The sequence below is a fragment of the Neurospora tetrasperma genome (genome assembly GCF_000213175.1).
Source record: "Neurospora tetrasperma FGSC 2508 unplaced genomic scaffold NEUTE1scaffold_5, whole genome shotgun sequence".
Taxonomy (NCBI): Eukaryota; Fungi; Ascomycota; class Sordariomycetes; order Sordariales; family Sordariaceae; genus Neurospora; species Neurospora tetrasperma.
In genome coordinates, this window is record NW_009799103.1 from 417,226 (window position 1) to 444,177 (window position 26,952).

Below are 26,952 nucleotides of genomic sequence, written 5' to 3' on the forward strand. Positions count from 1 at the left end.
TTCAATAGCGGCAGGGTAGGAATGGTGGAGTACAGAAAGGCAATGATAAACAAAGCTAAGTGCACTACACTAACATTGGCTTTGAGACAAGAACATGATCGACAGACAACCTCAAGCCATCTTCACATGCAAGGGAATTGCCGGCAATGATGATTGGGAAAAGTTCATTTGCCCTACAAAGACATTTCAACTCCAGTCGTTTTCTGTTGTTCCTCCTCATCACTTCCAGTCAGCACAAGCACATGTCAACACTGAACCCCGCCTTCAAAGGACCCATTTTCAGTGTACTCGTTCCATTCGAGCTCTCACCATGACGTCACTACATCAACAAATCCATCAAGGTCCACGAATAACACAAAGTCAAGGAAAACGACATGTGCCATCCCATTTCTTTTTTCGACGTCGCTTAACAGATGCGATGCGATGACAGCCACTTCCGGCTACTCCCGCCCATTCCAACCCAATTGGATGGAGCTTTAGTCCGTATCACATCTACCAGGCACCCCTCAGGCGATCTGGTAGGGTGTCGTCCGTCTCCTCCATCCGACCTCCAACTGCCGATTTATCGTCACCTATATCAACCTCCCTCTTCCCACCAACTTGAATTGTGATCATTCTTTGGACAACATCATTACAAGACCAAGCTGTATACTCCCCAACACCCACGAGACTAGCGACCAACCAAGATGCCGGTCAGAGTAGTTCCTAGAGAGGATGAACAGGTCGACGACGAAAGACAAGGCGTCGACTTTGCTACTGCCGTCTCCAACTGTCCTCCCACGGCTGAACGTCCCCAAGCAATCGACATTGATGTCGACATCTACAAGCCTAGCATCGCTCGCGCGAACGTGGCCCCATCGACCGAGCAGCCCGAGGGCAGTGCCGAATATGTCGACGCCCTAGACCTCAAGGACTACGTATGTCACCCAACCCTCTCTATCTCCGTTTACCCTCCAAGTCCACTCGCTAAAATCCATCCTCCCCACACGCAGACCGTCCTCCAACAACACTGCATGTTCTGGGATCGCGACAGGGATGGCGTGATCTGGCCACAAGACACCTTCATTGGCTTCTACGAACTCGGCTTCAACCTCTTTTTCTGCTTTTTAGCGACACTCGTCATCAACCTCAACTTCTCGTACCCGACCCGTCTCGGTGTCTCCTACATTCCTGACCCCTACTTCCGGCTGTATCTGCCGTCCATCCACAAGGCCAAGCACGGCTCGGACTCGGGCACGTACGACAAGGAAGGCCGATTCGTGCCGCAGGCGTTTGAGGACATGTTCAGCAAGTGGGACAGGGGCGACAAGGGCGCGCTGTCGGCGGGCGAGCTGTGGAACATGATAGCTGCCAACAGGCTCGCTGCGGACCCGTTCGGTTGGGCTGCGGGCATCTTTGAGTTTGGGGTGACGTGGTTGCTGGTGCAGCAGGACGGGATGGTGGACAAGGAGGATCTGAGGAGGATTTATGATGTGAGTAACCATCCATTGTCCCGGGTTAACCCTTTGCCAAGAGCTATACTAACAAGAAGTGTTTGGTCGCAGGGCTCCATGTTCTTCAAAATCAGGGAGGCCTACCGCACCGAAAAGGGATGGAACAAGGGTTTCGGCCTCCGCGAGTTCTTTAACCTGGGCCGGGAGCAGTGGGCTAAGAACAAGAACAGGTGCCCCTCGTTGGATAGCGTTGTCAGTAAGGTTGAGAAGACTGTTACGCAAAAGTTGCACAGGGCCTGAACGCACAAAAGAAGGAACATGGCCGCACAAATCCTTGGTCCTGCCAACATTCGAACATAGACATACGAGCATAACCGGGATTTTAGAGGTATAACACTATAGACTCGTCAATATAGCTGCCGAAAACATGCGCATTGCCGTTCTGGTGTGTAGCAATGTCCCGCACTTGAAGAGGCGGGGTTGTGCCGTTGTTGCAATGCTGACCAGTAGATCAAGCTGAGGATAATAACCGGCAACGAACCATGCAACTTGACCGATGAACAAGGAGGTAGGTAATTAGACCTAGTTCTTTTCTTGGCTGTCTACCTCTACCTATCAGTGTTTTTTTTTTCTTTCTCCTTTTGTTTCTTTAATCTTTTTTCTTTAAAAAAACATTCATTATTATTATCATTGTTGTTTTTATCATTGTTATTTTTATTATTGTTGTTATTGTTGTTGTTGTGTGTGTGTGTCGGTGTGTGTGTGTGTCGGTGTGTGTGTGTGTGTCGGTGTGTGTGTGTGTGTGTGTATCACAGATAGCCTTCTTGGGTATTCTTACCTTTAAAATACAACGGATTAGTTGCTTATGTCTTGGGACTTGGACACCTTTATCCACCTAGCTTCTGTGTTGTATTCATTGTTACTGCGATTTTGACTGGTTCACCACCTCTACCTATTCATTGCTCTTGCTTTCGGTCCGAGTCCTACACTAGGAAGAAATCCCGTCTCTCCTCTCTGAAGATGATCTCTCCATCCATGATGCCATCGCAGTATGCGTCTCCCACGTAGGTGAATGTGTTGTCTTCGTCCGTGGGTCGTAACACGAAAGGGATCCGGGCCCCTGGAAATACAACAACCACGTCCCCGGGTTGCATGTTGGAGGGTCCCATACCCATGTACCCTTCTTTTGTGAGGTATAGCCTCATTCCGATCATTTTTCCCGTAGCGCTGCGGTAGTAATATCCTTTATCTGCGTCTAATTCGTATAAGAAGTATACAGTAGAGGTAGCTTTCTTCTTCTCATCTTCTAAAGTACGTCTCCATTTTTGATATTCGAGGGCGAAACCAGCCTTTGCCCTCGTGTCTCCCATCGTATCTTTTTGCCAATCCTCTGTTATATCTCCAACGGGCACACGCCAAAGTGCCTCCTCTCTTCGTGCTGGAGTTGCATATATGGGTTTGTTCTTCTGCTTCGAGAGCTCCCATAGTTTGTCCCACTTTTCAAAGAACTCAATGCTCTCACGCCATCTGTTTATCGTCGAAGTAACAACCACCTCTTCTATGGTATCAACCAGATATCCTCGTAGACCCAGCACACTAGCAGGTGTAGTCGGCACCATATCGACTGAGCGATGAGGCCCGCATGCCATGAACATATCCGTGTCACTGAGTGAATAATAAAAAGGATATCTTAAGTCAGACCTCCAATCCGGTACCCACGATGGTAGTTGTTCATCACTCCCATCGTCGAGGATTGTTTTGGGAAACTGCGAATAAGAAAGAACCTCAACCGGGAATTCACGCTTCGTCTTGCTGATGATAGCCTTTGCTACGTCGGTTAGGATTTGCGCAGTGCTCGTTTGACTTGAATAATCGGGTTGGAACTCCAGCTGATTGATATCCGTCGCCAGACCCAGCAAAGCATAAATTCGATCTCTGTACAACGTCGTCTCTCCACCCCGATTTCCCCTCGTGTACGTACCGACGAGCAGCGTGAATAGATCGTCACCCCCCACTCCTTTCGAGATCTGCTGAATTGTTCTCCGAGTTAGGTATGACCTAAATGTATATCCTGACAAGCCATCAAAGGCTTCGGCCACATCATCCGACACCCCCACCCCGGCTATTTTGCGGTGGGTGCAGATGGGGCTTACCCCGCCCCAATCCGACATGTCGTTTCGCTTGTGCCCAGGCCATTGTACGGCGCGAAGCGTACAGACGGGAATTGTCCCAAGAATATCGTAGCTCACCGGCGGCTTCGTTCCACACACAAAGACAGTGTCGGCGCAGTGGCACGCCTCCTGCACGACCCACAAGCGCGTAAACCATGGGCGTCGGAAAAAAGCTTGCAACTCTCCCGACACCCCCATACGACCAAGTCTTGCTGCTCCATCCTCCACGACTGCCACAACGGTCTTTCCGGTGCTTGCATCGGCCTTGTTTGTGGTGCAGACCACTGCTGCTTCGTCCAATGCCTCGATATCGGTGACGTCCACGCCCAGTCCTAACTCAACCCCAATTTCAACCTCATCGCTGTTACCAGCAGTAGCGTCACCACCACCAGGGGCATTGACGACCCCATCACCTCCACAGGTAGTTCCAGTGCCTCCCTCAACACCAATACCACAATCGATCTCCTTTCCTAGAGGTAGAGATACCTCCTTCTCCTTCGTTACCCCAATCCTCTCTTTCCTCTTCTCACCCACGTTGCCCTCAGCTGAGATACGCAGTGAGTTACGCACATATTCATTCGTCAACTTCAAAATCTTTTCCAAATCGCCCAGGCGAATTCCAACAATCTCAAACTCCTTCCCCAGCTCCGCCAATACATCCATCACTTCATCTGACCCGTCCGCTGCCGGACCCAGCCAAATCAGCACCTGCTTGGCGCGCGAGTATATCTGACTCATAAGTCCGACTTGAACAGCCTTTTCATCCGAATCAGATTGATCGATGCAGAGTTGATCGATCCAGAGTGTCAGTATGGCCGAAGGGTGGTCGCGGTGGTGTATAGCGCGCAAATGACGCAGACAAGTGTCCAGCGAGGTTGTTATCCGGATTATACACTTCTCTCCATTCAGAGCATCAGCCCCAGCCCTACCGCCGTCGACGGTATCGACCTCGTTGTCATCGGAAGAAATATCGACAGCGCTGAGACCGCTTGCAAGGCTTGCATCTGCATCTGATTCTGCATCGTTGCCGTTGCCGTTGTCGCTGGTGACATTGGACGAATCGATGTATATCAGATGCGTCTTGTCGTCGCTGCCCCACGCGTAGGAGAGGGCTTTGAAGGGTGCAGGCGGGCGATAGGCGTGGTGTAGAGGCGGCAGTGGAGCGGGGAGGAGAAGTCGGCGGAGGGGTAGAGCTCGAGGAGGCGGATTTCGGTGGCGGGGGTGTTGAGGGGGATGGTGGTGTAGGAGAGTTCTTGGTGCTGAGGTGGTAGTGATGAGGGGGAGGTGTTGTTGTCCATGATTGGGTTTTGGCGGTTTAGGATTGTTTCAGTATGCGAGGAATGGTCTAGAGATGGAGGCGTCAAGGAAGGAGGTGTTTTTGGGACCAGATTGAGGTTTTGATGGTTGATGGATTGATATCGCTCACTTCCTCGTGAAATGTTGATGGAAAGAGAGCGGGGTCAGAGAATCGATACCCAAAGAAGCCGATGTCCGGCGGGTAAGCGCAAGGTGCCAATGCAGGAATGACTTGTGAGTTTACGGCAAGTCAAGCTCGATTGGATGGTATAGTTTGGTGAGGCTGAAGTGGCGTTCCAAATGTGTCCTAGGGACCTGAACACCTATCCCTCACTTCGTTGTTATCTTGGATCGCGCCAACTCGGAACGACTGTGCTGACCACTCAGAATCAAAACCGACACACCCTTTTCTCTTCACATGCACATCTTCCTACAAACACCTACACTCCGACCTTTCTGAGGTGATGAACATGCACTGCAGTCTTTCCATCATCCAATCCTTGGCCGAGGGAGGTATTCGATCTCACACCTTCTATACTTCCTCTTTTTCACTCGTTGGACTACGAGAAGTGGGTGCCATATTAGTTCCCCACGAAACCTGCGTGCATTCGCAACGCTGGTTTTCCATTTGCAGCCCAATTGGGCACCCGACTGAAGTCAACTTGCATAAACAGCGCTACGTAGATTGCAGCCACGCGAAGCTTGGATTGACTGGGAGTATATGTGCATGCAAAAACAAATGTAGAATTGTCTTCTCATATTGTCTCGATTTTACCTCTATTGAAAGGGGTTCGTGATGTGGATTTGTTGTACAGCGCAAACTGGCAGACAACAGGGACACTCGAGTTTTTGAGCACCAGCACAAAGTTTAATCAGCCAGAAAAAACCTCAGTCCACTTGATCAGAACCGCTATTACTTTCATAGGCGTCAATAAAGCAAGAAATGGTACGAATGTCATGTGTGCCGGCAACTATCAAGGGTACAGCCGTATTTCCGTTTCTCCATAGCCTGAGATCTTTGGAAATCATCACCAAAACGCGCACTTTCCGTTCTCATCAGTCTTCTATGTCTAAATGTTCTGCAATACACACGGAGATATACAGAAATTTAACGTTGTGCGTTGTGGCACGGCATCGGCAAAGGCTCCGAAGCGCAGGCAGAGTGAGTGTCTCAGCGACCCTTTTTTCGACACGAGTCACAGTCTGAACACAGCATATGTCTCCATCTACATGGCATGCATGCTTCAGCACTTACCTCTGTAGTGATGGCAATTGCACCTAAGCATGCACTTTGATGCTGGGCTTGAAAAATCCAGAAGGAAAAACTTCATTCTCGCAACCTACATCACCGGTGAACTGCAAGTCAATTGCAAGCAGATTGATCTCATTATATCCAACAACTAAACTATCATCCAACTACAAACAGCAAATACAACGTGTAAGAACACGAAAACATGGAAGCCAGGCACCACGCGTGACACATGCTGCACCGGGTCCAGTCCCTTGCATGCAAACCGATGCCGCCAACCTTGAATGGAATGTTTGTTCCCGGCTCGGCACCCGAGATCCCCCTTGACCCCTTTGCGCTTCGGTTCGCGAATTACCCAATCACCACGAAATATTTACATTCCACCCCATTCTCGTCCCTGCTTCCACTACCGCGTTACCGCAGCACCATTCCCCTCCCTTCCCTGGCCTTCTTCTCAAAATCTTCACTCCCGACCGTCGCTCCAACCAGCGCCCCCCTCCTAGAAACCAGGAAAGCAATCTATGGCTGTCCAGGCACCTGATAGCTGCCCCCGATATCCAAAAGATAAGCCATCGAGTTCCACTCAACATCCAGGCTATTAATCAGCCACATCTTCTTCTTCTTGTCGTACACGGTTCCCACGACGGCGATGCCGCGCACGGCCTTTTGGGCGACGCCAAACGTGGCGGTCCAGATGAGCGTGATGTACTTGCAGTTGAAGGTGGAGAAGGTCACTTGGAGGGGGAGGTTGTCGGGCTGTTTGTTATTAGGTAGTACCTAGTTAGAGAACTGCAGTGAAAGTGAAGAGAGAGTAGTAAAGACAGGAAAAAAGGGAACGAACCATAACAGTCATATGATCCACAAACTCCTGCTTGTTCGCAAACGTAGGGACTGATCCATCCAACGGCTTCCCAATCAAAATGTTGATGCTACCGCTTGTGTCTCTAAAGTCGTCCGTGAGGTACTTGGCATCGGCCGGGTTCCAGGCGCTGATCATGCGTACGTAGGCGTCCCGGAGGAGGTTGGCATCTTCCTCGCAGAGGCACTTGTCGCCGCCGTAGGTGCGGGATTCAACCACAGCTCTGGATTCGGACTGGGGGAGGGCAACGGCGGAGGTTAGGGCTGTGAAGGCGGTAGCGAGGATGGTGAGAGATGGGAGGAGATGCATCTTTGAGGTCTGGAGTTGGGGGTTACTGGCGGTGACGGATTAGACTGAGGAATGTTGGACTGGTGAAGCGGGATGAGAGAACAGCAGGGGAGAGTCGAGGGAGGAGCATCACTTATACTTTGATCGATATCCTCATTCCTCGGTCTCGGGAGCTACCTAGGGAGGGCCGCGCAGATATCGTCGTACAAATAAGGGGAGTACCTGACTCCCTCCAGCTCCTTGCCCAAGCCATCGGAACTATCTCTCCCCCATGGGGTACGACATACGGAGTGGGGAGGGACTCGGTAGTCTCTGCCTCTGCTTCAATGCCCCTCGAGTTTGGTTGGTCCCATTGTTGATTTCGCAATGTACTTCCAGCTACGCCGACATCAATGGAACCATGGTAAAACTGTGCAAACCCGTCAATTTATCAGTCAGATGTGCATCTTCCCTCTTCCATTCCGTCCGTCGAAAAGGTTGCAATCTCTCCCGAAAATTGTCTCTTCTGCACAATGCACATCCCCAGACCACAGGAACTCAGCAGGGTAACGGGGTCTCTCGCCCAATCATCGGCAGCGCCTCTCCGGCGCCTCATATGAACATTGGTTCAACCGAACCACATACATACATCCCTTGCTTACTCAGACAATACATGAGCCTCAGTGCAACTCTATGCAACGACGGCAAACAGGTGTGTATCTACTCATTGCTCAGCTTCAGTCGGGTCGTCAGCCGTACGAAAAAGAAACAATATTTCCCGGGAATACCTCGGAAGAACACACTCAGCTCCAGCGCAGCCTTTATCCTTCTTGGATAAGACTATCCTGGAGAAGGAGGGATGGGAACCATGGACATGAGTCCAAAGAAAGAACTCTGCATGTCAATACATTGCGAGTTGCCGATTTTGCGGGTGGGTGCCGGTGAGATTTCGTGCAACCACACGAGTACTGTATACACCCCGCAAATATATCATGGGACGGGCCGTATTAAGCTTGTTGTTTGTTAATAGAGGTAAGCTTGTTTTCAACCCAGCTCGTTTGCGCGTCTTTACCTAGAGGTACCTATTTTTTGCACGGTACCAACAGCGGGGATCAACTGATGGCTGCGGCAAGTCAATAAAGCCCCCTACCTGCCCACTTACCTTAAAGCTAACAACGATTTTGAGGGGGAAGAAGGCAAGTACAACACAATTATTATACAATTTAGGCGTCGTCAGGTAAGGCACACCTATCCGCAGTAATCAGTTAATATTATGCGGGTTGCCGCTGGGACGGACGTCCCTATTTCCATAGGAAGTTGGGATGTCGGTTGCGTTCATGATTTTTGGGCCTCTTGGTGGTAGTACGAAAGGGGCAGGGCGGTAAAATCGGCGTTACGGCTGAGAATGAAACGCTCCAACTCTAGGTACACAGTTTTTTACAATCCCGAGGTTGGTAGTTGAGACGTAGAGTAGGAGGTTAAAAGAAAAACTTCCGTCTGGTCCATTGAAGTAGAAGGTGGGTCCACTTCCGTGCAATAATAAGTCCCGTCCCGTCAGTCCGACATTTTGCGAGGCGGTCCGGATCCGAGCAGGGTCGAGATTGTCGCAGATTATAGCTGGTAAGGTTATTTTCTGACAAGTGATGTATTCTCAATTGTCGGATGAACTGAACGAAGATCTACCTAGGCTTTGATTTCGGCCGGTATTCACCATGTTGATATATGCTTATGGCATCCTCACGCTCTGTCATAAACGTCTGGCCTCCACGGACCACGGTTCAGTTTGGCGAGATGTAGGTGCAGCTGGGGAAAGCACCGGGGAGGGAGTGCGGAGTGTGGTAAGAGTAAGAGGAGGAAGGAGGAAGGAGGAAGGAGGAAGGAGGAAGGAGGAAGGAGGAAGGAGGAAGGAGGAAGGAGGAAGGAGGAAGGAGGAAGGAGGAAGGAGGAAGGAGGAAGGAGGAAGGAGGAAACTGAGAAGGAGGAAGGAGGAAGTTACCTGAGGTACCTAATGAAACGCAAAGAAGGGTGGAAATAGGTATTTGAAGCTGAGGTGAAAGATAAATAAACAGTAGCAGCTTATAAATAGGACAGAAGTAACTAGCTACCTGGAAGTGCCTGTGATCAAACTGCTCCTGAGAAGAATTGTTTATGAAAGAAAACCTTTTCCACACCATTTTCGTACGCAAATGAGAAAAAAGACCATTGTGTTGAAGCAAGAAGCTGACGAGAAAAACAAAAAAAGGCCAAAAATTTTAGCTGCAACTCGTTTCGATCGAGTGACCTCCGGGTTATGAGCCCGGCGCGCTTCCGCTGCGCCATGCAGCTGTTTTTGTAGACATGTGGAGTTTTGGTCTTTGGTAGGCTTATGTATCTTGCTAGACCTTAATTAACTAGTCAAGTTGATCGCATACCATTTGCGCTTCTTCAGTTTTTGTGCCGTCGAGTTCATTTCGTTCATTCTGTTTGTTTGGTTATACTGGTACGCGTAAATTCTTCCAGCGCACAGGAATCGACCGCCTTGGATACTGTGTATCATGAGGTCATTCTTAGCTTTTATACTTGGAATAGCTCTCCTGCTTTCAGTATGCTGATACTGGAAGGAGAAGGATGTCGATGATTGTTGACTGCAAATAGAGCACATCTGATTCATGACGATCGAGTCCTTACGACTTTATTTTCGCCCTTATTTCTGCAAAAATTACTTGCCAAAAAAAAGATATTGACTCGTATGCTATCCATGAAGCTGTGAAACAACAACCGTAAGTTGTCATCCTAAGAGGTCTATTAAGCATTGATACCGAAACCTTCTTGCTGCTCTTGTCACAGGCATGGTGACATGCTTTGCTATTAAACTTGCCTAGAAATGTACGTAGGTAGAAAGTAAGAGAATAGGTGAATAATAGGTCAACAACGGCTACTCCAAAGGTCTTTGTCGACGAGGGTGATTGTAGCTCCAGAAATCAGTACACAGCATTCAGTGCCGTACGATATACTCTAAGCCACGTGGACTTCAAGCCAAGCGGACAGCAGGCTAAACTGCAAGATGCGCTCATTTACCAATCAGCCTCAAGTCACCGCCTCGAAGTCATCAAGCTTGGCTGCCCCCTCAAACGATCAAGCCCCGACCAGCAACGGCGGCAGCGGCGGAAACATCCAAGTTCCAGTCCCGACCGCACCAGGTTCTTCGTTCCATCGACTCAACCGCCGACTAACTGCTGAGAGACCAGACGTGAGTTTCTTGCTGGGATCGTTGAAGTCCTTCATTCTGTCGAAACGTAGTCCTGGACACAGCTAAAAAAAAAAAAAAAAAAAAAAAAAAAAGCCGACACTCTCCGTCGTGATCTTTCCGGCCAAAGTTGAATACCTCTCCCACCATAGTCTGCGCAATTCACTGCGCTTTCCTCACCTTGGGATCACATTGCAGACCGATACTGCGGACTGGAAGGAGAGGGAAGGGTGAGCGAGGTGGCGAAGGATGTGGCGGGTGGTGATGAGGAAGGGGATAAGATGATGTTGCTGCTCATGGAGTTGGTGAGTGGTGGGATTGGGGGTTTTGACTCGCAGAGATATGCCAAGGGGAGAATGCAGTTGGCGAGAAAAGAGAAGAGGAAGGAGGGCAGCGATGCATCGATGGTGTCAGTAAACGCAATTTGGGACACTCAGTCATCAGACGAAGGACACCAGGCCAAAAAGATACTGTAGTGATGTGGCTATTTTGGAGCTCACAGATCAGAATTATCGGTGGGATCCAATCACGGATATCAGAAAGGTAGAGCTGCGGGATATCCAAGGTTAGCACACCGGAACTTGGCAAACTTTTGAAGGATCAATCGTAGTAAAGGCAACAGTTGTATTCTTCCTTCAGATTAACGAGAAATGATGTTCGTCATATTTTTTCCCTGTGGTCTTGACTTTGACCTATCATCGGAGTCTAATTAAGCTCATCATTTGGAGGACGTTGCCGGTTGGCAGCCTTTTCGGGGAATCGAACTCGAATCCTCTCATGTGAGTTGGAACAAGGAGGAGGAGCACCCAAGGTATGGAAACTTGCCTTGTGTTGTTTACCGCTGCGCCATGGTGACGAGATAGTCGTACTTGTTCTTTTTTACTCTTGTCCGTTGAGAACAAGCGGTGGGAGGGAGACTGATAAAAGACGGAGGCTTGTGGAGTAATTGGGAAGGAAGTTTCAATGGCCCGTGAAAGGTTGTGCGGGATTGCGAGGAAGGAGGCATTGGGGTGATAGAGTCGGTGTCGTCATTGTGATGCTGGTTTTGGAGGAGGAGGAAAGAGCAACACATCATGGCTCATGGAAGAGGCAAGCACGGACGTTTATTACTTTTTCAAATTTCCACTCGATTTTGGCATTTGCTCCTTCTTCACTCAGCTGGTGGCCATGTAAGACATGTAACCCTACATATCCAGCGCATCACCACTTTGGAATTCATTTCTTTGGTAGGATGCCAGCTGCGTTTACATTGGGGGGAAGGCAACGTGCATGTAAAGTGTGGACACCATAGATACTGGTAGGCATGCGCACATGGACTTTGTATTTTGAAATTTGGAGTTTATCATTGCCACCTCACAGTCATTGCTGTAATGGTAAGAGTTTGAATGAACTAGCGCATGTTCAGTTGTCATGTTGACTATGCAAAAGTGAGTGTTGGAACTTGTGTCGTTGTAGAATCGATAGTGTTGATGCCGGGAGCAGCGGATTCAGGCGCGAGTGCAACGCTGAGTAACAGTACTATGCATGCACTAAACAAAAAGCATCTGAGTAATCTCAAAACGCCACGGATCAGATCATATTCGATCTCTTTCAATACTTAGTAGCTACTTTTGAAAGCAGCGAGGCAGTCCTGTCTGTGATATTGTCAGATTGGGAGGAGGCAACTACTGTAGGAAAACTGAAGAGCTCCAAGATCCCTTAACAAATAACTTGAAGTGAGGGCTGTTGGTTGTTCGTTTGACTGTTGTATGTACTGTGCGCGTTCTAGAACAAAACATTCCATGCATGTCACAAAACCAAGGGTCCTCAAGGGTCCCTGTCCCGTAGCTGCTTTGTGACGTCCAACAGACTCATTGCTCGATTGACTTTAACTGAGTTTTTCTGTCACACACACTTTCTCTCTGTGTGTGTATAAGAACAAGAAGCTTTCTGGCGAGAGGTGTGAAATGGAGAGAGTGACTGTTTTCGAGAACGTTGCATCCATCCAAATCATCTGGGAATGAAAAGTCTCAAAGTCCGTCGCTGAGATTTTGCCAGTGGACCAAAATCGGCCAATCGACGGTCTCGGACCGTCGAGCGGTCGGGGGCGGGCTCGATAACGGATCGATAACGGGTCGAATGCGCCGCTACTACGATTTAGTGCGTGCGGTTCCACTCGACTCTGATGCTGCGGACCTAATCCCGGCGGCAATGACGCCAACCTTGGCAGGACTTTTTCTTTTCCCTTAGCAGCCCACTTTGCAGGCCGGGACCACCAATCGCTTTTCAGATGGCCGAAGCGTGGAGCGGCAAGTGCTCGGATGTGACGGCACTCGGTCGGCTTGACCATGACGTCACAGGCTCAAAGGTCCACAGTACAAAACGGACTGCACCCGCAATTGTTCCGCACAGCTACGACGGGATTGCTGGGCTGGCTTCGGCGTCCCGGCGGTCTTGGCCAGATCATTCTGTTTTTCTCTCTCCCTCGTCCTCCTCCTTCTCCTCCTCCCCAGCCATGTTCTTTTAAAGGAACCACATCCCGCCCGACCCAGGAACAACTTACATAGCGACGGTGAACGGTAATGATGATGGGATCCTGACACCACCACACCCACCAACAACATTATGCACACAAGGCGGGGAGAAAAGAGGAGAAAACATGCCGCAAGACAAAGGAAACTAAAAAGGACGCCAGCAACGAAAAACAATGAGACGACGCAAAAACGGCAGGAAAGGGGTCTCGGCGGGAGCCAACGGTGCCAAGAGGGCAGAGCTGGGAGCTGAGAACGGAAAGCCAGGGACCAGTCAGCGAACAGGCACTTCATTGGCTTGGCTCAGGGTTGATCAGCGAGATCGGCAAAAGGGGGTTTTTTGTGGGCGCCAAGGTGCTCGGCCGGCCGATTTACTTTTTGGAGACTACACTACTCTTACGAACTGGCAGCTCCCTCCGCTGGCTGGCTTTTTCCAAAGGATCTTTTGCACTGCAGCCGCACGGGAGATGTGCCAATAGTTTGCGGTAGGACCCTGAATCGTAGACCCTTTATTGAAAGATGGTGAGGGAGGTACATATGTAATAGTGTAATAGATAAATGCCCGTGCATAAAAAAGACTGAATCATACTGAAATCAGCACTTCCTCACCTGGACCCGCGGATGACCCGAAGTGGGTTGTTCTCAGAGCGGGGACCGACAGTGTCGTCATGACGACTTTTTTCGCTGGTGAGGTGTGCCGTCGTGCACACCCGACCCGACCCTGACCCCTTTTTTCCCCGTTACGCCAGGGTCGAAATCTTGGATTCCATGTCGGCAGCGGATTTCGGGGATTCCATTTTTGGTCGGCAACTTGCTTGAAATGTGAATTATCTCATGAAATTCTGTCGATTTTGGTTGAATCTCTTTCATTCCACCATGTAGGTTTTCACGATTGCAACACAGAAACGTAGGCGTGAAAAAGAGGCACACGAGGCGCACCTCCTGGAATTTATGCAGTGTCACTCACGATCGGACTCGCAAAGCAATCAGGAAATTTGGCAGACCATCAATTGCTCTGATCAGTTCTAGACCTCTGTCGATCTGGCCGGCTCTGTCGGACAAAGCTCCAAGCATCAAGGAAAGTCAAAGGGCAAAGTCAGCAGTAGTCAGCAGTCAGCACCAATGCGTTTCGGGGCACCACCTCTTGTCTTGTCCGCCAATATGTGCTTAGCTCCGTCTTGGATGAGGCCATCACAAGCTAAAGGGTGGTGTTGCTTGGTCGGAACTGGATTCGTGTGTTCCACTGGTCCCATTCCCATGCCATTCCCATACGAGTCGGACGCTAAATCTCTCAACGGAGCCGGAGCCGGCGACACGGCCGCAGGAGGAAGGTCGCATATTGGTGGGCTTTGTCAAAATGGAATGGAGATGAGATATGACATCCCAGCGAGATCCCACAGAGCTTATTTCGCCATCCTGGCCATGTGCATGTCCGGCAAAACGCAGCGTCTTGGGTTTGTCCCCCTCTTGGCAATCATGAAGTTTGCCCACTTGACGGGCCGCTGAGAGTTTGTGCCAAGTCTTTTTTAGAGCATGTCGTTACGTTTCTGCCGCCAAACACGAAGGACCAAAAAAGCATGACAGAAAGGAGAGCGATTCCAGTTACGAGAGTTGAACGGCAATCAGGGCAGTGAGGTGGGAAGCAAAAAGAGAGAAATGCCGGGGCGCCTTTAACCTCAACATGTAACTGTAGGGTTCACACACAGTAACAGAGATCGCCGAGCCGTGAAAAAGATCACAGTCAATCAAGGGTCCACTAACAGACCCGTCACTTTCAGTCCCTCCGTCTTCCAGGCAGCTGCCAAAGCATGAGGAGCAAAAAGGACCTTGGCGTCCGACACACACACACGGCGATTGGCTATGGGAGACGATCTGGATGTCCTGAGACGGTGGTCGAAGACGATCAACAATGTTCTAGCCTTCAATAGAGATATTGTACCATCCAGTGTCCAGTCGTCGCCCAGTGAACTGTGTCGCCAAAGTCTCACTGTGACGGGAGCTTTGCGCAAGCGAGCAGCGGGCATGGTGCAGCGAAGGTGTTCGGGGCTCCACCGTGGGACTCACTCCTCCCTCCGTCTCCATCTTATCCCGCCGCGCTACGGTCGGTTGTCAGTCAGGGGACTATTTGGCCGGGGCTGGCGAGGTTGTTGTTGTTGCTGCCAAAGAAGGTGCAGGGGACATCCGATCGGACCGGCCGCCCACACAGAAGTGGAATAGAAGGGGTGCGGCCTGGGAGCAAAAGCCAAGAGAACAGGTGCGACTGAGAAACAGAAACAGAATTACCTAGAGGTACTGAAGAAGGACTGAGGAACTGACATGAGGCGAGAAGGGACAGTTTGAAGTGAAGTGAATGACTCGCTCAAGTTCCATGATCACCAAATGTCACGTTTCCGTCGGTGTCTGAACACTGCAATGCAATCAATGCCTCGAATTGAATAGCCCGTCCGGGTGGAAGTATCTCGACCTGGGACCTCCATCCCGCTCCAGCTCCTTCCCGCGTTCTCCCAGGAGAGTGGACAACGCGGCGGGCGGGACCACCTGCCTGCCCTGCACCGCAGCGATAAGGCGATGGACGCCAGGTACCGCCCGTGCCGTCCGGCCCACTACACCTCCTCACTGTGCCCACTAAAAACCGTAACGTAGCCCGACCCGACCCAAAAATTCCCCGTCACAAGTGGAAAGTCTACGGCGGGGCCCAGAACAGAATCCCTCCCGAGCTTCGCTCTCAGTGTCAGTGTCAGTGCCCTGAACAGGAGACCGCACTGGATCTTCCATAGGTCCTTCCACTTGCACTCCCGTCCGTCCTCGGTTTCGTTTTCCGAATCTCTGATCAGATCCTCACTCAGTCATCCGGCCGCCAACCACCTCACCACCACCACCACCACCACAAGTTCACGGTCCACACCTTCACACTTTCACCACCCGCATCACTGTTTGTCTACACCATCCCAGCCTGCTAGCAGCCTTCTTTCTCTTCCTCGCTTGTCTTCTTCCCGAAACTTCCTCTCCTCCCTCTCTCAATTTGGCTCCCTGGCTCACTGGGTCAGGATACACTAGACTACATACCTTACACTACTGCCTGGGAAACAGATCCGCTGATCGGCATTGACACGTCGGCCCCCCCAGTCCGTCGTTCCTCATCTACCACGCCCGCCGCACCCACGCCTGCGCACCTGATCCTCGCGAGAATTTTTACGCTTTCTTCTCCGGCCAACCGACCGACCACACAGCGCATATCGCACCGGTAGCCTCGCGATAACGGCAACACCCCGCCATCTGCTGTCCGTATCCCGCTGCTGACTACCGCTCCCAAATCGCACACGCACACCCCCGCACAATACACCCCGTCGACCGATGACACGAGATCCCCGATCCAAGGCTTAGAACAATGGCGAGTCCGGTGGGGGAGGATAACTGGGTCGACTTTGTCGACCACCAGCTGCGTGGCGCCACCGACTTCGAAGGCCGCGTCAAAGTCATCGAGACCTTTGGTCGCGCCGTCCAGGCCGAGCCCGGCAGCCTCAAAGTATGGATGGCCTACTGCGAATACTTCTGGTCGCTCTATTCCGACTGCCAGCCGGGTAGCGACGCTGGCTGGCCCATGGAGGAGCAGCGCGCCGGCTGCGAAACCTTCACCCTAGACCGTGCCCTCAACCTCTGGCAGGAGGGCTACGAGGCCGTCCAGTACCGTCTCTCCGACAGCCACCAGCTCTGGAATCGCTGGGTTTCCCTCGAGATGGAGCTGCTCGCCCGCACAGCTACCGAGGCCGGCGTCCGCCGCATCACCCATCTCTTCAAGAACAGACTGGCGGTGCCCCATGCCGCTTGGGATAACACGTCACAGATGTTTTCTAGCTTCCTCTCCGAGTACAACCGCGTCAACTACGAGTCCGAGATGCTGCACGTTACCGCTAACGCCCGAGACGCCAAGCGCCTGTACGAGATGCGCGACCCTTGGGAGATGAAGCTCAACCAGGCCCAGAAGGTGGGCGATATCGCGGGCATGAAGGCCACCATGACCGAATACATCGATTGGGAGATTAGGCAGGCCAAATCCAAAAAGGACCATCATACCTTGCTCAACATCCGCATTTGCCTGGGTCTGTTTTCGCGTGCTCTTACCGGCATCATGTCTTCGGATGAAGCGACCTGGCTTAACTTTCTCGTTTTCGTCTCAACATGGCACTCGGACATCAAGATGGGCCGCGTAAAGATCCCCTCGGCCACCCTGCCTAATATGCTGGACGTCCTTCAGCGCGCTGTGCACCATGTTCCCTGGTCCGGCACTGTCTGGGCTCGCTACATTCTGGCTGCCGAGGAAGCTGGCCTAGGCTTCACTGACATTGAGCGCATCAAGCACGCAGCGACGAGCTGTGCTCAACTCGATCGTGATGGCATGGGTGGAGTTCTGGAAATGTACTCGGCTTGGTGTGGCTACCTCAAGCGCACCGCCATGAACCCCAACGCGACTGAAGAAGCCGTTGACCTTGCCGAAGTCGGCCTCCCGTCCGCCCTGGAAGACGTTCGACACTGGGGCAAGCGACGGTACGGTGATGCTTACCAGGGTGACCCCAACTTCAGGTTAGAAAAGATCTTGATCCAGTTTCTAACCGAAAAGAAGGATGACATTGATGAAGCACGCAATGTATGGGAACAGCTGTCTGTCATTCCGCTACACGCCAATAGCTACGATTTCTGGCTGGCTTGGTTCCTATGGGAAATGCTCGTCTTCGCCTCTACCAAGAGCAAGAACCGGAGCCCTACACCTGCTACCTTGGCCCAAGGCTTGCGGGTCCCCTCATTTGCCACGCGTGTTTTCATCAAGGCTCTCAAGGTGCGCACGCTTGACTGGCCTGAGAGGATTATGGATGTTTATCTTCAGCATTGCAACGATTACGAGCTGGCCGAAACCCTCCGTGAAGCCCAGGACACCATCTATAAGACAAGAAAGGGCGTTTCTAGGCGTCGCGAGAGGGAGGCTGCCCAAGCACAAGCGGCGGCACAAGCTCAAGCCCAGGCCGCGTACGCGGCACAGGCGGCCCAGGCCCAGGCCCAGCACCAACCGCAGCTACATCAACAGCAAGAGAAATACCCACAGCAACAATACCAGGATTACCCCATGACAGAATCCCCGCAAGCTGGCACATCACCCAGCTCCAAGAGGAAGCGCGAAGATGGTTTTGAGGATGAGGTTGATGACTGTGCCAAGCGGGCGAAGAGCGAAACAACTATGAGTGCGGCTGAGCTCAAGCGTGACAGGGAAAACACATCGGTCTTTGTTCACAATCTCCCCGAAGGCATTACCCAAACCAAGTTACGACAGTTCTTCCGCGAGTACGGCCACATCAACAACATCGACCTCCAAAAGAGTGAAGGTGCCCCGGCAGTGGCGCTGATCGAGTTCAAGTCGCCAGAAGATGCTCGGACAGCTTTGCTTCGCGATGGGAAACGCCTCGGCGAATCAGTTATCCAAGTCAGCCCGGCAACCGATTGCACCCTCTTCGTGACCAATTACCCGCCTGAGGCAGATGAGCAGTCTATCCGTGATCTTTTCAAACATTGTGGTGACATTCATAGTATCCGTTTTCCCAGCCTCAAGTACAACACCAAGCGTCGGTTTTGCTACGTATCCTTCCGCGACCGATCCGCTGCAGCCGCGGCCACTCAACTCGATGGCAAGCCTTTGGAGGGAGGAAAGTACAAGCTGCAAGCCAAGCTCTCCGACCCAGGCCATAGGCAAGTGCGCCAAGGAGCTCAGGCCGAAGAACGCGAGCTCCATGTGAACAACCTCCCTCGTGCAGCAAGCGAAGAGGACGTCGAGGGTCTCTTCCAAAAGGCCGGCAACGTTGTCAGCGTCCGTCTGACGCGCAACATGGCAGGTGTCAGCACCGGCACAGCGTTTGTGGTGATGGAAACCAAGGAACAGGCAGCCAAGGCGATTGAGATACTAGATAAGGTGATCTTTGGCAACCATCCCCTCAAGGTGGAGGTGTCAAAGCCGCCCACGCGCAAAACCACCGCGACGAGTCGAGCTGACGGTGAAGCCGAAGGTTCGCCCGAGTCTAGCGCCTCCGGGTCGGGACCTAGTCACGTGTCTGGGCCTGAGATTGCCGCCCGTACGATCGCCATTCTTGGCATTCCCGACACGATGAACGACGCGCGCGTTCGCTCCATCGTCGCCCCCATTGGCGCCATCAACAAGCTCGTGCTCCACCCGCAGCACGGCGGCGCTGTCGTTGAGTTCGCTGATGCGGCGACGGCCGGCAAGGCCTCTCTTGTGATCAATAGTACTGAGATCGAGGGCGGTAAGAAGCTGCGCGTCGGGTCCGTCGGTCAGCTGTTCAAAGAAAAGGCCGAGAAGAGGATAGACAGGATCGATCTGCCCCATCAGCAACCGCCAAAAAAGCAGGATGACTCCAAGGCCAGCAAGAAGGGAAAGACCGCCGCGCAGCTGATGCCGCCGCCGCCACCCATCAGGAGACCGCCTGTGTTGGGCAAAGCGGGGGCCAAGAAAGGCCTCGGGTTCGTCGTTCCTGTCAGCAAGGTGCAGAAGGAGCAGAACGCTGCTACAGCGTCGGCGAAGGATGGCTCGGGCCCGGAGCAGCAAGTCAACGGTACCGGTCAATCGTCAACAGGCCCACCAGTTGCTCAGAAAAGCAACGCCGACTTCAAGAAGATGTTCTTGGAGGGAAAGAAGTGAAGGAGATGGGATAGGCAACCAAGGCAACAAGCAATAGCAACAAATACAAAAGAAGGGCATGGACCACAAGCACAAGCAACGAAGATGCCTGATTGGATCCACGGAGTTGAACGGTCAGGGGCCATTGGGCACAGTATTCCGGGACAAGGTCAAGGTATGCATATCACGGTTTTAGTCAGGGCTCAGGGGGCTACATTTGACCGCTTAGGGGAGTCGTTGGCTGGGCTGGGTTGGGTTGGGTTGGGTTGCAACTTGCATAGGGCATGACGAGCATGAGCATGGGAATGGGAATGGGGAGTTGTTGATCTAAAGCATTCCACCATATGAATACCTGAAGTTTGGGGTTCGCCTAACAACATGGAAGTGTTCAGAGGATGGGGGGAAGGCTTGGCGGGAAGGGGGAAGGAAGGCGGGGTTAGAGCTTGTTCAGTTGTGTTACCTAGTGTATGATACCATGATTTGAGAGGAGAGATGAGAGATTTTTTTTTTCCCCAAATGAATGAAGAAGGTTCAAGAAAGAGTGAAAAGGAAAGGACAGGATCATAAGTACTTATTGAGGTGATGTGGGGAGCAGTGAGGACATGAATGAAGCGAATGACGACTGACTATAGTACTCTAGACTTGGTGAAGGAAATTCGGAAGGATTTTGAGTCAGAGAGGAAAGGATGTGATTTTCTAACCTATCGATGTTTGTTCTATGCACGTGCTGGTTAATGTTTACCTAGGTATGCAGGCTCTGGTCGTTCAGTTCGGGTACATTTATTGCTCTTTGTATGTGCTAATTGAGGACCTCGTCACAGGTACGACTTCTCGATAGATCTATACCCCTCATTTTCTTTAGGAAGTAAGTCATCGTCATCATCATCATTTCTTCCGGTTGAACCATGATCAAGTTACTAAGAGTCTATATAGGTTCGTATGGTTCACAGTATTAAATAGGGAGTGTGGAAGATACCCCTATTAGGTTCATTAGGAAGTAAATCATCATCATCATCATTTCTTCCGGTTGAACTATAATTAAGTTACTAACAGTCCATGCAGGTTCGTGTAGTTCACAGTATTAAATAAGGAGTGTGGAGGAGATAAGACGAGATGATTTTTTGAGTTAGGCAGGTGAGGTGCTGCTGATCATGATAATGATGATGATGAAGCTATCAACAATGGACTGGGAAGCCGAAAGTAAACGGTGGGTACCTAGGTACCTACCTGTCTAACCCATCGCATCGATTCACGTTAACTTCCTCACCTCTCTCTCTCTTATTAAGCTCAAGTTCAAGTTACCTATCTCGTCCCTGACAAAATTGATGTAATAGCACCTGGGTCCAAGTTTGCACTCCAAGATGGGCGACCCTTAACGCAGAAAACAATCAACAAATAGACTCATTAGTAAGCACCCTGGATCCTATAGGACTACACAGATTGTGGAGGCACCTTTATTGGGTATTAAATGCAATAACAATCGTTACTCTGTGTGGTGTTTTGGCTGAGTTTAGTCGTCTGAGTGGTGGACTTGGGTGCCATCAATTTTCTCAGGGACGAGCCTATGTACCTAGGTACCTAGTAACCTGCTCGTTGTATTCGGCTCTTGGTGTGTGAGTGTCGGTGTGAAAGCTACAACATCTGTCTTTGCTGATTCACGGTGGTCACGGTCACTCAAACTCAGTCCAGTCCAGGACGGCATAGGAGGGCATCAATTACACACATCTTCATCCGCGGTCAAATTTTGTCAACATACAGCGAGTTCATGAACATGTAGGTACGTAGTATGGAAAGAGATGGAGAGATTTTTGAAGGGTATTCCATCCGTAGGTAGGTATTAACAGTCGTCCGTTACTCTATCTTTGCTTGCTTGCTTGCTTTGCATCCACCATTGCCTTGTTAGGTGTACCTTAAAGTAACATTGGGTATTAGGGGTATTGATTGGGGTATTGGGGGTATTAAGGGGGGAAAGCCATGATTCATTTCTCGCCATCATCATTTCCAGTCAGTCCAGTCCGTTCAGTCCGATATCATCCATCATCAAGTCGTAAGTAGGTAGAGGTAAGAAAAAGACCATCAAGGTCTTACAATAGAGAGGTAGAGGTATATCCAGTCCAGTTCAGTCCATCTCTCACTTCCACCAGGTACCTGTCATAGACACAAGTTGGAGTCATCATGTCATACGGGTAGCTGCATTGATGGCCTCCTTTTCGTTTGCTTGTATCGTTTGTCCGGCAGTTTCCATGAGCAGCAGGGCCTTGTTTGCCACTTCACAAGAAAGCGAAAAAAGCGAAGCTTAGACGACAGCAGCAGTAGTAGTGCGGGAGGGGACAGTAGCGCGGTGCTGCTGCCACCAAGCGTAGAGGACGTTGAAAAACAGGCCGAAGCTATCAATTTTGGTATTAGCATCCATCCATCCAGTTCGATTTCCCCCCCCCCCCCCCTTCAAACCTAGCTATCACCGGGGTAGTAAAAAAAAAACTTACAAAGCAAGAAACGTAAAAGCCTCCATGGCATGCCACTTCCTCGCCACATGGCGACTCGACCAGCTCTGCGCAGCAAACACCACCGACACCAGCCACAGATAGCTAAAAATGAGGTTGAACAGCAACGTGTAACCGGGGCGGGGGTGGAGCAGGAACGAGAGCAAGAAGAAGGCGACCGTCAGGACGGCGATCACCAAAATGTACACTATGCGGGCGCCCGGGTACGCGTCGTAGTACTTCTTGAACTGGTGGATCTCGTAGGCTGCGATGCCCAGGACGATGACGGAGGAGATCCAGACAAAGATGTTGAAGAGCGAGAGGATCGGGTTGAAGATGCTGGGACGGTCTGCAGCAGCGTGGGTCGTGGTCGTCGTCGTGCCGGTGGTGGTGTGAGGGGTGCGGGGACCGCGTCCGAAGGCCATGGTGACTGATTTCGATGTCTTTAGATTACGATTATGGTAATGGTGATCGAGTGTATGTTCTTTGTTGATGCTGCGGGTGCGGTGGGCTGTTATTGATGGTAGTGGCTAGTTGTCCTGCGTTGTTGTGTCGTAGCAAACTGAACTGAGGGAGTAGAGGTGATGACGAGCGGGAGTGGGAGGGAAGAAGGCTGGTCTTAAATCTGCAGTGTGATGAATGGAATGTCTGGTGGAAGTGACGGAAGGACTGGACGGGAATGAGCAATCACCTCACTCAGGGCAGCCCATTCACTTCGTCACTGTCTAGAGTTATCTACCTCCCGTCGTCTCCGGCATGCTTGTCTGACTCTTTCCTGTCTTGTCCTCTCCCACCGTCATCGATAGGTTCTTCCCAACCAGTCACAAGCGAGGGCTCTTGTCTCATCCATGGAAATGTGGTAGAATGTGACGGATGATCAAGGACTGGACAGGTTTGTACACCGCAATTGACCACAAGTCATTCATTCATCCAATCCATCATTCCTGCCTTGTAGTGTACACAACTTGAAGGTGCCATGCCATGGTTTGTCATTCTTCGTTGCCAAGTCCCGTCCGTTTGTTTCCCGATATCACTCTTGTCTTGTCTGCCGTGCAACCAGCGACGGAGATGGGCATTTGCTCCGTCGTTGAGCCATCCACATATCGCGTTGATGCCCTTCGTCGTCCCAGCAAAAAAAAACGTGGTGAAGAAGAAGAAACGAAAAAGACCCTTAACCCAACGAATCCCTGTGAATGTGAATCCCTTCCCGAGACTTCCCATGTAAACGCGTGCTTGTGTCTTGTTTCTGACGTCGGTCGGCGCCAAGAGAAAAATGCCGAGATGTTGACCACCATGTGATTACTAACAGTTTTATATCATGTGCTTACCATAGTCTGTTAGTGTAAAGAGTTCACCCCCGATGGTGTCCAACCAGTGTCTACGTCACTTTGCAGGGGGGAGGATCACCACCACATGTCAGTCACCCAAAACCTCACCAATGACGCTTCTCCGCTAGTGTAAATGGGCCAGTCTCGACACAACAATCTCCCCCCCATTTACAATTGGTTTCCCATTAGCATCATGGGATCAGGCTCTTGCGTCAACGAAACGTTGGATGCCCGACCTGTGGTGGTGATTCATCATCCTGACGACTGCCCAGGGAATACATGTCGAGATGTGCGGAAATGGCTGGACCGATGCGACATTGATGCGACGACGCAACCACCACCACGATGCCGATGGTCTTCTGTCGCAAGGATTGGCGAAATGCGACGGTGACATCCGCAACGGCTATCAGCACTGTGTTTCACTTTAAGTTCAATTGTCTGTCACCAACGACAGACAGCACCGACACGTGTAATGAAACTCTGTGCCGCAGTTGTGGACATACTACGGAAATATGGCGAGACAAGACATGATCCGCACGACGACGACGACGACGACGGCCACAGAAATCCGAGATGCAACGACAATGCGGCGACAATGACGACGATAACAGCTTCGTAACAGTATATCCAGGGCTTATAGCGACAAAACATTCCTCAAAACCTCTTCTAGCTTCACCTCCGGCTTTTCAATCACCGACCTGCTCCTCCACGCCACAAACCGATCCGGCCTCACCAACACACACCCATCGTCCTCGACCTCTCTCCTCTCGGCCCAGTCAAAGTAGACATCTTCATAATCCTGCTTCCAACCAATCGAGTATGCGACCACCTCAACACCCAACTTCTCCCCGACCGCCTTGACCGCCTCCTTCCACGCCTGTCCGCCTGGTCCGGTAAGCAGACAGAACCGCCGATGTCCCGCCAAGTCAATCGTCGAGATCTTCTTCCCAGGCACCCGTGTGTTCAACCAGGCGTGCGGCAGTCTGCGTCCGGGATACGTGGTAACCTGGAGCGTCTTGACTGTATCCTTGGGCGCAGGCGGCGCCTCTCCCTGATCCGCCAGATAGACCGCGTTCGACACGTATTTCTGGTTCATCTCGATGCCCAAGCCGTGGAACTCGGTCGTGGTGTTCTCGATGCCATCGCGGAACGCCTTCCTTCTCAGGCGGCCCTTCTCGCCAGGGTCCTCAAACTCGGCCAAGATTTTCCTCGTCTTCTCCATGTCGTTCTCCAGCAAGCCTAGCGTCTTCTGCCATCCGTAGTGGTCGCGCAGCCCTTGATTCGCCCTGGTCACGATATCCATGCCCACGGGCTGCCTCTCCTTGTCGAAACTGTCCAGCAGCTGCTTGCCCGCCCTGCCAGACATGACATAATCCACCTTCCACGCCAGGTTAAAGGCGTCCTGGATGCACGTGTTGCTTCCCAAGCCGTTAAACGGCGGATGCCGATGGGTGGCATCGCCAAAGCAAAACACATTCCCGCCATCCGAATACCGCTCCGCGACCACCTCGTTGATCCACCACTTGCTCGCATGCAGCAGCGTCACCTCAATATTCTCATCCCCAATTACCTGTTTCACGCGCGCCACGTACTCGTCGTTGGTAGCGCTCATATCGTCCGCCTTTAGATCGGCGCCCGGTTGCGGCAAGAAGATGAACATCCACTCGTCCCACGCTCGGACCATGCGGACAATGCACTCCTTGCCCCAGACCGGGTAATCCTCCTCCTCCGGGTTGAACACCCAATGGAGGTTGCCCGACCGGTTCTCCATCAGATGCGACAGATCGGCGCGCACAAAGACGTTGAGTGCCAACCCCTGACCAGGCTTCTTGATGAGGGGCAGCTGCAACTCGCGAACGACCTGGCTGCGGGCGCCGTCGCACCCAAAGAGGTAGCGCGACTGAATAAAGTAGGTCTGTCCGGTGAGCTCGTCGAGGACCTCGGAGAGGATGACGTCGGGAGAGGGGCGTGACAGGCGCACGTAGCGCGTGTTGAAGCGAACGGTCCAGCCGGCGTGGGTGGCGCGCTTGACGAGGATGGGCTCGAGGAGGGTTTGCGGCAGGTCGATGTGGTCGCACGGGCTAGCGGTTTCGTAGGCGCCCTGTGTATGTGTGCGCGAATTGGTCAGCGTTTGGGCGGCGTCAGACATAGTACGCAGGTAAGTGACCCAAACCCACCTTGTGCTTCGGATCGTGACCCCACGAGTAAACCCGCGCAAACTCTTCGCCCGCCATGCTACGACACCAGCGCGTGTGCTCCATGTGCTTGCTGTCCGTCCCGGCGAGTCTGCATTCTTGTTCCAGTTCAATGTCTCGCAGGCATTCTGTTGTCGAGAAAGAAACAATCAACAACCAACTGTTAACCATCTTCACCTATGCATCGTACCGGGTAGCATTACATGAGGAGGAGGAGAAAGCAATACTACTACTACTACTAGTACGTACCAAGAGCAGCCATGTTGGTGATATGAGCCCGTGGTGTGTCCGCAGTGCCGGGAGCGGCCGCGATCAAGATGCCAGTCCGTCCTGGAGAGTGGGGGGCGTCAGTCATCAGTGTCGAGGTCCTCGTGTCATGCGACGGAAGGCCTACCATGAGCAGCAAGGAAGCAAGCCAGCGAAGCACCGGCTGGGCCAGCACCAACGATGAGGAGGTCGGTCTGGAGGAGGTTGTTGTTGTTGTGTTTTTCTGTTTGCGTCATGGTTGGTGAAAAGCCTCGTCTGTCTGACACTTTGTGGTCTTGGGTTATTCGCAAAAAGCCGGGAGTCAGAGAGAAGAGGAAATCTGGGGGCTGCTAAGGGGGGGAGATCCCATCAAGATATTTTATGTAGTTGCCCGTCCGTTCGTCTTGAACTTGACTCGTCCCTGACTAAAAAAAGGTGGCACCTTCCCTGTCTACACCGCGAGCTTGAGCAGATCTCGATGGACCGCGATTGCGGGCCTGACTCCATGCTCCCTCCTCTGCTTGGCCATACAGTACAGTAGTTAGTTCCATTTTCCATTGCATTCCAAGCGGAGTGCTACCTACTATGCAAACTAATTCTACGTGTATCTTGACTAAGCCAGTGTTCTAGCGATCAAATTGAGTAGGTAGGTAGGTTTCTAACGCCTTGGCAATTTGGGCATCTGTCGATTGTAAACATTAGGTAAGTTTCTGTAGGGGCTCGTTCCTCGACCTGAGTAAGCATTACGAAGACGGTGTAGTGTAGTACTAGTCGATGCAGTGACCGTTGGGCGCATTTCATTGTGTAGGTAAGGATGCTAGGGTGACAGTTACGGTATGTGCGCACAGAAAGAAAGGCATGCGTGCGGGGCGGCAGGGGCACGGAGAGCGGATGGGATCTGCACCGAACGGCACCTTGCTTGCGTCGATCGGGAATTCGGAATGGGGGTGGGATGGGGAGGTGGTGATGGTGGAGTTTGGAAGCACCAACTGTCTTTTTCTTCTTCTTTT

The 26,952-nt window shown here is 51.7% G+C and overlaps 8 protein-coding genes across 8 annotated transcripts; 4 read left to right on the top strand and 4 right to left on the bottom strand.

Moving 5' to 3' along the window:
• Positions 1-635: 635 nt before the first annotated feature.
• NEUTE1DRAFT_117651 (uncharacterized protein) lies at positions 636-1,886 on the top strand (the record flags this gene model as incomplete). The annotated part of the gene is made up of 3 exons (XM_009854632.1): positions 636-917; positions 993-1,472; positions 1,545-1,886. The coding sequence occupies 3 exons, from the start codon at positions 687-689 to the stop codon at positions 1,731-1,733; spliced, it is 900 nt and encodes a 299-aa protein (XP_009852934.1).
• Positions 1,887-2,416: 530 nt separating this feature from the next.
• NEUTE1DRAFT_130947 (uncharacterized protein) lies at positions 2,417-4,902 on the bottom strand (the record flags this gene model as incomplete). Its single annotated transcript, XM_009854633.1, has 2 exons — positions 2,417-4,620; positions 4,704-4,902. 2 exons carry the CDS (start codon positions 4,900-4,902, stop codon positions 2,417-2,419), a joined length of 2,403 nt encoding a protein of 800 aa, XP_009852935.1.
• A 1,766-nt stretch (positions 4,903-6,668) lies between these two features.
• NEUTE1DRAFT_111627 (uncharacterized protein) lies at positions 6,669-7,317 on the bottom strand (the record flags this gene model as incomplete). The annotated part of the gene is made up of 2 exons (XM_009854634.1): positions 6,669-6,905; positions 6,991-7,317. 2 exons carry the CDS (start codon positions 7,315-7,317, stop codon positions 6,669-6,671), a joined length of 564 nt encoding a protein of 187 aa, XP_009852936.1.
• A 2,889-nt stretch (positions 7,318-10,206) lies between these two features.
• Positions 10,207-10,977, top strand: NEUTE1DRAFT_147696 (uncharacterized protein; the record flags this gene model as incomplete). The annotated part of the gene is made up of 2 exons (XM_009854635.1): positions 10,207-10,504; positions 10,654-10,977. The coding sequence occupies 2 exons, from the start codon at positions 10,319-10,321 to the stop codon at positions 10,975-10,977; spliced, it is 510 nt and encodes a 169-aa protein (XP_009852937.1).
• A 2,702-nt stretch (positions 10,978-13,679) lies between these two features.
• NEUTE1DRAFT_111629 (uncharacterized protein) lies at positions 13,680-14,517 on the top strand (the record flags this gene model as incomplete). The annotated part of the gene is made up of 2 exons (XM_009854636.1): positions 13,680-13,703; positions 14,041-14,517. The coding sequence occupies 2 exons, from the start codon at positions 13,680-13,682 to the stop codon at positions 14,515-14,517; spliced, it is 501 nt and encodes a 166-aa protein (XP_009852938.1).
• A 1,730-nt stretch (positions 14,518-16,247) lies between these two features.
• Positions 16,248-19,758, top strand: NEUTE1DRAFT_123594 (uncharacterized protein; the record flags this gene model as incomplete). The annotated part of the gene is made up of 1 exon (XM_009854637.1): positions 16,248-19,758. One exon carries the CDS (start codon positions 16,400-16,402, stop codon positions 19,709-19,711), a length of 3,312 nt encoding a protein of 1,103 aa, XP_009852939.1.
• A 2,143-nt stretch (positions 19,759-21,901) lies between these two features.
• On the bottom strand, positions 21,902-22,598 carry NEUTE1DRAFT_85135 (uncharacterized protein; the record flags this gene model as incomplete). Its single annotated transcript, XM_009854638.1, has 2 exons — positions 21,902-22,077; positions 22,177-22,598. 2 exons carry the CDS (start codon positions 22,596-22,598, stop codon positions 21,987-21,989), a joined length of 513 nt encoding a protein of 170 aa, XP_009852940.1.
• Positions 22,599-24,135: 1,537 nt separating this feature from the next.
• NEUTE1DRAFT_47988 (uncharacterized protein) lies at positions 24,136-26,199 on the bottom strand (the record flags this gene model as incomplete). The annotated part of the gene is made up of 4 exons (XM_009854522.1): positions 24,136-25,602; positions 25,679-25,824; positions 25,946-26,026; positions 26,091-26,199. 4 exons carry the CDS (start codon positions 26,197-26,199, stop codon positions 24,136-24,138), a joined length of 1,803 nt encoding a protein of 600 aa, XP_009852824.1.
• Between the last annotated feature and the right edge of the window lie 753 nt (positions 26,200-26,952).